The sequence below is a fragment of the Aythya ferina genome (assembly GCF_964211825.1).
Source record: "Aythya ferina genome assembly, chromosome: 1".
NCBI lineage: Eukaryota > Metazoa > Chordata > Aves > Anseriformes > Anatidae > Aythya > Aythya ferina.
Genome location: NC_140296.1, coordinates 122,206,980 through 122,219,804, shown reverse-complemented (window position 1 = coordinate 122,219,804; position 12,825 = coordinate 122,206,980). Strand labels below are relative to the sequence as shown.

General features: G+C 41.5%; 1 protein-coding gene across 9 annotated transcripts in view; it reads right to left on the bottom strand.

Moving 5' to 3' along the window:
- Window positions 1-12,825, bottom strand: part of MAB21L3 (mab-21 like 3) — a 30,938-nt gene that overhangs the window by 12,756 nt on the left and 5,357 nt on the right. For 4 of the 9 annotated variants that reach the window (XM_084500507.1, XM_084500503.1, XM_084500508.1 and 1 more), the window contains exon 2: window positions 2,705-2,888. The exons of 2 other annotated variants lie outside the window; for them this stretch is intronic. In XM_084500507.1, the coding sequence (XP_084356633.1) occupies window positions 2,705-2,752 (48 nt within the window). In that variant the 5' untranslated portion in view covers window positions 2,753-2,888. Of the gene's footprint in view, window positions 1-2,704; window positions 2,889-5,158; window positions 5,255-12,825 lie in introns of all 9 variants that reach the window. 3 more of the 9 variants (XM_084500506.1, XM_084500504.1, XM_084500505.1) reach the window with 2 other exon arrangements.

Genomic DNA, 12,825 nt, shown 5'->3' with positions numbered 1-12,825 from the left:
AGGTGGTTCCATTGACCGGTAGGTGCTTCTGTGACTTGATGGATAGTCCTTCAATTCAAGCAGTAGTAGTAGTGTAACTATTTATTAAAAAGTATTTCAGTGGGAGGTCTGAGATGAAAATGGTCCACTACTTGCCTAAAATCAATTAACAAAGGAAGAGCAATTGATTAACACAGAACTTAATGAGCAGAGTTGGAATACACTCTCTCCCCTTCCAACAAAAATATTTTTGCTAAGCCTGAATAGTACTTGCAAGTGGGAAATACATCAGGACAGCAGCATCATATTCCCTTTGCTATCATCTACCTTTGGCATTCTCATTTTTTGCTGTGTTAACAACACACAGTCCCTTATGTTTATAAAATATAAAAGAAAATATACTGAATATAAAAGAAATATACTGAAAAAAATTAGCTCATGTTCATTTTTACTTTTTCATTTCATTTACAGCACATCTCAATCCGTAGCAAGAATTATTTTCTCTGCTGTGTGTTTCCTTGTCCAGAATTCCTTAGTTCTTATAGCATACCAATAGTCTTGAATTGCTAAAAAAAAAATACCTAATGGTTCCTTCAACAAGCAAATGGTATGAGTGGTAGAGAAAGTTGTCCACATCTATGAGCCTGCAGACAGAAAAATCAGGGTCTGTTTAAAGTATACAATCACTGTTGGTCAGCTCAAGCTGAGGTCCAGGACAGCCCCCTCTACTCTTTGTTCATGCCATGTTATCTCTGCGTGGCACCTGCTAGACACACTTCTTTCTATCTCTGGTATCCTGGGAGAATCAATACAACCCAACCTGGCCTCATTTAATTGCTCCTTCATCACCTACTGGCTAGACTAAGCAGTTGACACAGAAACTTTAGGAGAGTACATACTCTCAAAAAACTTAAGGGAGGTACCACTAAATGCCTCCTTCTGCATGTAGCTCTTCATCGTTGAGGCAAGGATTAAAGAACAAATGACAGAGGATAGATGGTGCTAACCCAATTACCTCCCTAATCTGCTACTGGATAATACATAAACTTCCTACAGAACGGGAGCCATAAAAATCAGAAGATGGAGCATGAGTGAGGGAATGCAGCTTCTGAAAGGGCCGAGGCATTTATCTAAGGTGTCGTTAACACCAGAAGGAACATGTTGGGAAAAGAGACATGTCTTCACTGGACAGCCACTTCTGCAGCCTATTGGCATTTCCATCACCAGGTCTTCACCTTGAAAATTTGCCAGAACAACAAGGTTTTATTAAGGTTTTATTATGGAAGAAAGAAACGGAACTGGGATTGACTGGGGACTGCAAAGAATGTTTGGGTTTGTTCTTATTTACCCCAGTCATCTCGGCTAGATATGCATTTGAGTATTTCCTCTGCTGGATGAGTGGGATAAGGAAGAAATCTTTGGAATCACAGAGATGCATTGCATCAGGTGGTTGACCTGTTTTGAAAAACAGCACCATTTTGCAGGCTGAACTGCAGCTACATGAAGGTTGAACAGCCTTACTTGGACAGAAGATTTGGGATCAGGCAGAAACTGGTAAGCTGTCTGAGCTGGAAGACTGCTAGAAAACAGATTTTCAGTAAAAGATGACATATGCAGTTAGGACCACCCTCACTACACTCTGCCTCTCTTCCCTGTACTTATGGCAGTCATATGAGCATCTTCCTCTGCATGGCTCCTCTGTAGCACTGCTTTATAAATCTTTAGAGAAGTGTTCACTATTATAGATCACTGAACAGATTCTGATGGAATGATTTTCCAGTGCAAAACACTGAATGGTTGAAAATGAAAGTTTTCATTTCACAGAAATACACATACTTGTCACCGAAACATTTCCATAGATAAAACAAACCTTTCCCACCAGCCCCTTCATGGTTTTAGAGCATTTCATTCTTTTTAGAAAAGATAGCCTTATAGTTTTTCATTGGTAAATGTTTTTTCCACTTAAGTATCTTGCATTTTGTAGGAGTAAACAGGCATTCAAACAGAAATTAGCTAAGCACTGTCATGAAACACATCAGATTTAACAAAATAAAACATTATGGCTCATTTAGAGTTACTTTTAGTGGAATGTACAGTTTTGTTGATGATTTTTATTGTGTTTTACTTCTTTTCATAATGGAAAAACAAACACCACCAACAGAAAAAAACGACAGAGTGCTGGAATACCTTATAAAATGTGGTGTGCTGCCTGTGCTAATGAGACATGCTATTTAGTCATAGTGAGCAGGGAAGTATCCCTATCTGAGGTGACAGACTGTCAGGAGAATTCTAACTGTATCCATCTCTCTCCGATTCCTGCATGCATCTTTCTAAGACACAGCCCTTGTTATTGTGGTTTTGCTCTTGTTTCTGTCAAGCCGAGTCCAAAGGGACAAGGAAAGAGGTAAAGACCTCTCCTTAGATTAAATGCTGGCAATTACAGCCAGACTCACATACGGAATTACAAAATTGGGAGCAAGAATTCAAGACTTCGGAAGGTAAAGAGGAGAACCTTGGAAAACAAGGGTACCAGCTGAGATCCCTGATAACACTCCGCATAGAAACCTAGACATCTCATTAGAAATACAGTTCTCACGAAACTTCACCCAGTCTTGTCTCAAAAAAAAATGAAGACAGAAGGCAAGCAACTAACTGTCAAATTTGGCACCCTTCAGAATCAACACCTAGTGTGGGAGACAGAAAATCTGGACAGATAAAGCCTTACCTTGCTCTGGATGTAGATTTCTACATCTTCATCTGTGAATGGTTTCATGGCAAGATGGTCTTCGCTGCTCTCTAAAGTGTGAATTCACAATTCACTCGTTTGCCTGCATCTGGAAGTAGAGGGACACTCGGAGCAAGCTGCTCAGAGCCTTCTTGCCCCGTGAAGCTCAGATCACCTAGTTCTTCTACAGATGAAAGAAGAGGAGAGAGAAGCATAAAAGTATGCCTGTTTTTCTGGTCTGAGTTACAACGGTGATACCCAGCTGCTTAGGAAAATCAGCTCAATTCCTATTTTCTAAACTCAATCTTTACTATTCTTATTATCTTACTATGACTACTCTTAAATGGTCTGTCTTGCATGCAGGCATACACAGAAATGTCCCAGTTACTGCTTTGTCTCAGGACAAGTCTAGAATTGCCTTTCAGGTTGCACTGCAGATTCAGTAGGCTTGAGTACAGTATTATTATTCTGTACCACAAGCACTTCCCTATTTCTCTAACCCTTCACTGAACCACTTGTTAAACAGTGTTATTCCTTGTTGACTTCAATCCACCCACTTTCTATCTGAAACTTTTACACTGAATTTTTACACTCAGATCATTCATTGGGGTTGCAGCCTGCAGCCTCTGCTCCCCTCTCCTTATATCTCCTCTCTCTCTCCGGCTGTATTGACAGTAAATACCCTGCTGCTTGTCCCCTCCTGTAGCTTGCTTTGCCTTCTTTACAGTAAACAGACAGAAAGCTGTCTCTCTCTTTCTGCCAACAGCTCAGCTAACAACCCCATATGGATAATTCAGAGAGAAAAAGAATTGATCGGGACTTATTGATCCAATGAGGGTTGGTGGCTTTTATAAAAAATGGTACAGTGGCACATGGAAAGGATTAGCTGAGTATACTGATGGGATCCCACGGTGCTGAGCGTCCCTTATTAAGGAATGCATGCTCCACTTTCCAGTAAAGTCATTATTTGCCCCAGAAATTGAACTTTGACATTCCTTGACTGACTTATTACCTCTACAGCAGCTAGCAAAAAGCAGCACTTGGGTAGGCACTGGGTGCTACCTCAGAGTAGGCTCTGTCATTGCTGGTTATCTTTCGTGACCATTGCCCCTTATTAAGAGCTGAATGCAAGTACATTAATGGAGTACCAATACTTAAGGACATCTGATCCCCCAGAATCCACAAATCAAACTTCTCTCTGTGCCTTCCAGGCACCTGCCTTTGTCTTTTTACTGAGGGATTGGAGGAATATTCACAAACACATGTAGGCATTTACTTCCCAAGTCAGCTTCCATGGGAGCTGGATGGTAAAAAAGATGAGGTCCTCAATTTTCAGGAGCCCTACCTCATCCTTTCTCACTTCAAGACTTACTGGCTCTTTTACCTGAGAGGCCAGCACAGTATGAGAGCTCTGCTGGGGAAGCCAGAGAAAAGGCAGAATCTAAAAGAGTGTTAGGAAATAACCTAGGAAGGACTCATAGGGCCATGCTGGATGGGATTAAGTCTAAACAGAGTGTGCAAAGTGGGAGAATGAGACTTATAAAAAGGTCAGATTTGGCTAAAAGTATGTCCCTAATACATTAACTCCCTTGTGCCCCCCTCAGGTATTGTATGTACAGAAGACAACTTCCTTAACACTCCTGATACCATACATTACTTCAATACCCAGAACATCAGAAGTGTAGTAGGAAGCAGAGAGATTCAGAGTCTCAAGTACTGGCAGATACCCAAAGTACATAGTTTGGGTCATTTTTCTTGCACACACTAACAAACCTTAAGTTTATCACCCTTTTCCGTCGGGATGCACTTCTCCAAGAGGGTCTGGATGTCTCCAACTCCCCTTCTTCATACAGAAGGAAGATGACAACAAGGTCTTGGGACCTGGATTGTCTTTCTAAAATTTATTTTACTTTTTTATTCAATGTCCAAATATATTTAATTTCAACTCTAAAGTTTACACTCAAGTCCAAGGATCTGAGCAACACTTCCTGCCTGCACCTTCCATCTGAAAAGAGTAAATAACTCTCCGTTACCATCATTGATAAGGGGGTACATGGGGAGATGGCTGAAGAAGAAGGAACAAAAAGTCCAGTATAAAAAGTAACATCAAACAATTCTTCTCAACCCCAAGAACTCCTTACTCCAGGTATAAAAGTTTGGTGCTGCTTAATTTGCCTGGATCAGCTTTAGAGAGGAATGAAGAAAAGCTATTTCTTGTTCCTTACCCTGACAAGCCCAAAAGAAACCCCTCTTACTACCTATACACTGTTGTTTTGTACCTGTGACCTTATTTGTTTATTGATATTCTTTTAAGAATACTTAAGGATTTCCTAATACCTCCAACTATAATGAACCTATGATAGATTATCTTCATTCAGGCCTTTGGCATCATCCAGAATAAGGTATGATTTTGTGTCTGAGAAACCCACATAAAAATATTCTGTGGATATATACCTTAAATGATATTAGATTGGCTCTTGTGTCTTCTGAAGCTACCAACTACTGATGCTTTTCATGCTTGCCTAGTTTTCCTTTCTTCACTCTTTAGTTCTGCAAATATGACAAACGTATTTCAAACATACAATCAAAAATCATTTGAAATGTGAAGAACAACAAAAAATCACCAACATCACATGAATCAGAACAGTAGCATTAACTGTACAAGGAAGTCCAATATTGTGGCATTTGCTGTTTGGAAACTATTTGGAAAAACTACTCATATGGAACAGTAAGCATGTATAAAAAAGCCTCTACTAAATCACACAAATGAGTTAGCCCAGCATACCACTTGTGACTCACACATGATCTGCAGTGACAACAAATAAGCCCAGCTGAAGACACTGCCTTCCAGATGAAATACAACACTTAATTTGCTGTAACTAATGATGACCCATCACTTCTTGCTCTAATTTCCAGAGGCATTAAGTCTGTTGCATTAGCTGAAGTGTGTACTTGGGTCAAGAGAGACTACCAAAACAAATCATCCCTATATATTTAATAATTTCTGACAGTCCTCTTGCCTTCTTAAACTGCTGCCCCTTTTCTCCCCATTAGTGGATTAAGTGACTGTACAAAATGAGTAATCGTAGCTTGAATGCCCTATAACATATTTACGCTGTAACAGTCTTTAGCAGTGATGGTTCAGTATTGTCCAGAATCTCCATTCAGACCACAGTAGCATAACTTAATCAGACTTTTCAGGTGCACAAGTTCTTTGAGGCCCCCCATCCCCAGCCCATTGTCTTTTAACAAATAGATATGGGCAAAGGGGATGCTTCAATGACAAAAGCCTGGGATGGGCTAAAGGGAAAAGAAAGTGCTGCTAATTCACTGTGACAGCATCAGAATCGCATATGGATGACAAATTGAAATGCTTCTCCACTCATTCCCAACCCTCACTGATCAATACTTGGCAGGCTCAGAAGTGCTCCAAATGCCTGTGCTGCCTGTGCTCACTGCCACACGTTCTCACACTACCCTTGGGCCTCTACTACACATGAAGCAAGCTAAAGGTTTATATCCTTTCAAGACTAAGCACAGCATTGGATCAGTTCCAGTGGTTTATCAAGCCTGGTATCTTTTCTCCATTTTTGGCCAGACTGGACATATCAGAGAAAGGCAACTAGGTTTTTCTAGAAAATAGCTCACTCAGCCTGGGAAGTCTTGAAACATAGAATTTAAAAACTGAGTCTTTTTAGGGTGTTTCCAAATAAAATGATCACTCTGGGAGAACTAGCTGAGGATGGAGGTAATTCTGAAAAATACTGAGACAGGTGATGCTGCCACCTACCATTGACCACCCTTAAACAGCAAATTCATGAGCTCTTAAGAAGCAAACCACAGGGTAACAAATATAAAGCATACCATGGCTTCTAGTATTGCTAAGACCTCTGGTACCCAGTGTGGTCAGCTTGTTGTGAGAGCCTGGAAATTTCCAAGTTCACAATAGTCAGCTAACTGGGTGGTGAAGGAGGCAGGAACCTGGGAGCCCTGGCTGCGTTAGCTCCCTCTGAGCTGAGATGTTGGGCAAGAAAACTGACATTTTGACTTAGTTCTTGTGTTGTCCTCTGGAAGTTCACTGAGATAGTCAAGTTCGGTGCATCCAGATTTAAAGTATTTCATCAGACCACTTCTAAACATCTGCAAAGGATATTTTTCCCCTATCGCTGTTTTATACATCATTAAACTACAGTGACTGATCTATTGTTTCAATCAGGAAGTCCCATCATCTTGAAAGGCTACCTGTAGCCAACATTCATAACATCAGGAGCCTTCCAGCACTTATTTATATGCATAGGTAAATGAACTGAATGCCAAAAAGGAAGTATTCAACACCAAGAAGCTCTCACTGATTTAAACACATGGTTGGGAGAATTGCATCTGGAGGAAACATGGTGTTTGGCAGAGCACAGTGCAACTGGAAAAACACTTAGCACTAGAAGTCATGGCAGGTGAGAAAAAGCTGCCTCACTTTTGATCTCGGCATAGGTTTGCTGAGCTCTTGGTAGACTGATTATTTTCAACTGTCAATAAAAAGATTTAAAATGTAGAGGCACAGTAACTCTAGAACATACAGACCACAGCCAAAATTTAAAAGAGACAAAACAATAAGCACATTTCTAATGATGCTCTGTCTATATGAGGGGCTGAATCAGACTGGGCCACAGCACTTCCAGGAGCTGGTATTTTTTCTGTGGCTGGCCTCCAGAGCACAAACAATGTTAGCTTGCATTATTTTTACACTTTATTGTTGTGTCCAAATTGACCTGATTCAGAACTTATTGCTTGTGTCTGTGGCAGTTTGAAGCAAATTGAATAAATCACCAGCGCTAAATGAGAACAGTCGCTCCCAACACAAACTCACTTGGGAAAGAGAGGCTCAGACTGGCATCCCTGTTTGTGCGCTTCATCCAGTGACTGATCATTAAAAAATGCGTTCACTGAAGCCAGAACTAGAAACTAGGCTTCATACCTCAGCAGCAAGTGACAGCTACAAGGCCACGAGATCTATTGCTTTCTCTAGATGAAAACACAATTACTCCAGAACAAACAGGTCAGCTTCAGCAAGCAGGTGGGAAGGGTCCCCAGGCTCAGAGAGTCTGGTCCTTGGGACCTACTTCTCATGCTGGGAGGTGTATTTGTGTGGGAGGGGGGTGACTAAGGTGAAAAACAAAACAAAAAGGAGTACAGAGGGCAGGACCACCACACTCAGCACGTGCTTTAACAACATTAAAGCATCTGTGGTTTTGTACAACCTTTGTTAGCAGTATGGGCTGATCTACAATAAAAGCTGTCTGATCAAACTCCTCAGCTTGTGTCACATTGTACAGATAATAAATATCAAACACACAACTAGTGAGCGACCCCCAGGATGTTAACTTGGATGCTGCATTGTATTTTGAGGCTAACACAGCACTGAGAACAGGGTGGAAAAGGAAAGCTGAAGAGGCAACCAGAGTAGCTTAAGGAGTGACTGAAGAAAAGCACAGGGAAAGGAGCAGACAACTGCATGTTTTGGATGGAAAGAAGAGAGGGGAGGGGAGAAAAAGATCATTAAGAGGCTTTTTAGTGTGAAGGTCCTGAGGGAAACAGCTGCCAGGAGGCAACAGTAAAATACAGACAAGAATGAGAGCACCAGCAGAAGTGAGAAAAATAGATGCACTTTATTAGAAGTACGATACATGTACCACAAAGTAGATCAAGAGATTCAGCAGACAAACTGTAGCGAGAACCAGCCTTGTCTGAGAGAGTATCTTGACAGAGGCTTCAGTCAAGTCTTTTCAAAGGGTTTCTAGACAGATCAGATCATGACCTGCATCGCTACACACTCCACTTCCAATCACTGGAAAATGAGCTAACAGCCTCCAGCCCATGCTGTGTATTGCAAATAGTGGTTATCTTTTTAGTTGGTAACTTCTAAAAAATTGTCATCAGGAGCACGCAGCAAAAGGGGGAATGCAATCACACTTTTTTAAGCAAACACTTCCTCCTCTACTTCAGACCATTAAACTATACAGCTCCAAGCTAATCCCCATAATCAGCTGCCCAGCCCTTTCCACTTTATTGGCTGCTTTGTGCAGTCAAAGCCAAATTGCCAAGGGGCAAAGGGTCAATCATTTGCGCTGCATCTGCTCCAGGCAGTGTTAGGACACAGGGTAGATATTTAGGGCTAAAACTAGTTAAATGCAGATTCAGAGCACTGAAAGAAGGGGTTGAGAAGGAAAAACAATCGTGGCATAAAAGCACAGCAAACACGCAGAAAAAGTAGCATGGCTAGACTATGGAGTGACAGCCAAAAGCCATCTCTTTGGTCCTTGGGATTTCTGGAGAGAGGGGAGGGGATGGCAGATACATGTGTGTGGGGAGGAGGTGGTGTTTATGAGGAGAAGCAAGGTAAATGAAGCTACCAGTTGTCTAGTAAGAGAGGGAAGGGCTGTTTCTCCACCTTGCTGCGTTTGGGCCAAAAGTGAAGAGGAAGCAGAGCAGCATTTATAGGAGCACGGGGTCATTCTGTCCCTGGTAGCAAGAACCGGACAAGAGAGGTCTCATTTGAAAAGGTTCAGAAAACTTCTATTGCTTTCACTACAACAAAGAAGAACAAACACCTGCAGCTATAATTCAATGTTTTCAAAGAGGTAAGGGACTCTCAGTTCAGGCATCCCAATATCCTTCAGAAAAGGCTACAGGTGCAAGCATGGCTTTCTCCTACCCTTGTGCATATTGTTTCTGAAAGCCACACCATCCCAAAAGTTTACCTTTCCTCTACATACCATGCAGGGATTAAAGCATTCGAGATTAAATTCCTAGAAATTCTCAGTTTCTCTGTAACATCATGCCAACTTCAGTAGAGATGCACCCGCCCAGCATCATCAGCATAAACACTCGTTGAACATAACCCATGACCCATATAAATTGCATTGGCTCACATTTATAGATGGGAGTGAAGGATTGTAGAAAGCAGCAAACTTGGTGAGAAAAAGCAACTTACCCAGAGCTGGTGCCAATTTCAGCTCTAGTACTCAAAGATTTTGTCCTAATCACCACGTTGGCAATGTGTATGTTGGCAGGGCTTGCAGAGGGTTGAGCAGATTTTTCTCCACTTCCTTTAGCAAGCTATTAATCAAATGTTTCAATGTGAATATCAAACCAGAGAGAATGCATGACCCAAACAGAAAAAGGGCTTGGGCAAGTGCCTGACTCCTACAGCTATTTAACATATAACAGGGTGGGTGTTTGGCATCTAATGCAAATATGTCTATGAGCCAGGATACTTAATACAAGTACACTTAAACACAAGGAGCCAGTTTCGCTATTACAGGAAAACAAAGGTGACTGCAGAGCAGGAAGCTGACACTGTAAAAACGTGCAGGCTCAAGCTGGCAGGGTAGATCTCCGCAAAGGGCAGTGCAGGCACACTGAAGAACTGAGGCCTACTGCCTTCCCGTCACACAAGGGAGCTCTGTACTGGCCCTGGCTTGGCTCCTTGATGTAACCAGAGGCAGAATACTTGCTTTCTCTGACAGTTTCTACTTTTTGCTTGAGCTTTGAGTTGGGAATGTAGTGAGTTATATCTGGGAAAGAGGGAAAAGTCATCAGTCATGCTAGGAACTGTATAGAGGTGCTATGTACTATATGGTATACCCACCATCCAAAACGGGGTAGGCAGGTCCCACCAAACTCAAGTACTATTGAAAGCATAACACATAGCATAAAGTGAGCATAAAGATATTTACAGGAGATGTTGGAAGAAAGAGCACTTGGTCAAGAGAGGCATTATTCTGTACTGAACTACTTTCTGTACCAGTAGTTTTCACTTGCGCAAAGCACCTACATGCTGCTCATGCTTGTTTCCCTGCTTCCATTAGGCTCACCCACAGGACAGCTCTTTCATGACATTAGTAAAGGTGTCACCCTGCACTGTCATGGCTGGTAAGCAGAGCAGCTGGAAGATCAGAATCAGGAGTCTGGGGTATGCTCATACTGTATGATGCAGCACCTGAGAGCTACCTACAGACACTCCTAAATAAAACAAATAAACAAACATTAGAGCACTCCAGCTCTGGGATTTGGTCCATGGCTCAATCTGTAACTGAACTAAAATAAAACTGAACTAGATTTTTAATGATTCCTAAACTTGCAAACTTCCAAGTAAACCCATCTGCATAGATCAGCCAGCCTTCCCTTTGATGAGTCCTCATGACATTCCTCATTGTAGCTTTGCCAAGGCACTGCATGGATTATACAAAGTGCAGAGAAATGAACAAAATTGCCCACTTATAGCTGCAGAACAGATTGCAGGATTGTCATATCTTAGCTATCTCAGTAGCAAAAGCACGGAAGGGAAAATGAGATCAAAAGGAATGCTAATCTTTTTTTCTAGTGCATATTACCATCTCCCTCCCCCAAATGGCAGTAAAACTGATCAGTTGCATCTTCATCATTGTTATTAGAAAAAGAAAAGGCAAGAATAAGTCATCCATGAGCCACTTTTTCAAAGTTTGATATAGTATTGTATGCTGTTGCCAAGCTTGATCAATAAAAAGTTGAAATTTCTCCCCCTCTTCCCTGCAGCATGGATTGTTCATTGAAGATGCTCCTAAGTAATAGAGCAGGATTAGAGACTTATTCACCAAGACAGAGAGAATTTGGCCACAAGTGTTTGTCTTGTGTAACCAACAAGATGCAAAATGACAATGCTGGAAAAGGCAGAGCAGAGTCTCCCCCACAAGCACACTGCTGGGAAATACTCCATTACTCTAGCAGAAGTTTACTTTGGTTGAACTTCAGTTAAACTAAACTTGCTGTTTTGAAGGACTAAGTATTTTTGCCTGATAGCTGCTTGGTAGCTGGTAGGCAATGCTTATTCACGTCATCACAATTTATACCAGTACTGGCTCTCATTGCCAACCAAGAAGCATCTTTACCAAAATGTCCATGACTTCACAGGATGGCACTTTATTTCCACACCTCCCATTTGATGGCTTCCAGAGATGTTTTCCCCTTACCACTGTGAAAAATTATGGACAGCAGAAGCATCACAAAAAAAAAGCAAAGGCTAAAACTAACAACTAAAAACCAAAACACAGTCATGTGAACCACAGTCTTTTCCACATGTAACTTGCACCAACTTCCCCCATTCTTGGTCTCACCCTGTTTTTCCTTATCTTGGCCCAGCAAACAGTAGAACACAATTGCTCAGTAGTTAAACAGGCTCCAGTTAGGTCAAGATACAGCCAGTTCCCATACAATGCCTAGGAAAGTAAGGCTGTGTTTAATGGCAGCCCAACTTGGCAGTTCTGAAAGAAATGTGCGTCAACGCAAATGAAATCTGCAAACCCTGCCCAAGTGCTGGTGTAAAAGCAAATAATCCCAAAGGCTGCTCAGAGAAGCATTCCATGTTCTCACCAGGCTGTCCATAGATGACATCCAGCCACCTTTCAGGCCAGTAGTTCCCTACATACGTAGTTAAAGTGTGTCTGAGAGGAAGGAACAACAAATTTGAATGGCTATGGGAACTGAGCACATAACTAGACACCTTTGAAAATCAGGGATTTCAATCATTTCCATGGTGAAACAGCAGCAAAAGGGAGAACAAAAGTAAAACCCTATGCATCTCAAGTACCAGAAATAAGTAAGGTTCACAAGAATTGGAAATAAGAGTAAAAGACAGCCTGTCTGGTAACTTTAGATCAAAGAGTGAGCAGTTCAGGTATTTTTGGATACTGGTATATGTCTCAGATTCTAATCATTAATTTTGGAAAGGGCGATGAAGAAAACATTTAAGAGTTCAAAGTCTTAATACCTTGTGCAAAGTCTCAGGGGCTTGTAAGTAGTGTGACAGATGTTTTTCTTTTAATAGTAAGCAAGGGATGCTTTTGCACTGGTCTGTGCCCACAAAGGGTGAGCAGAGTCTGGCTGGATTATTGTTCATAGTTTAATTTTGAGGAAGAGTAAAATGTAACATAACAGAAGGCCCGGTGATGTTATCTACCATGTAGACCACCTGCTTTCTTTAGTGTATACACTTTAAAATACTGATATATGAAGGGCTCTGGCATCTGCTCAAGTCACTAGCTATTTAGGGAGAATCTTTAAATTCATGATGAATATGCAAAGGTATG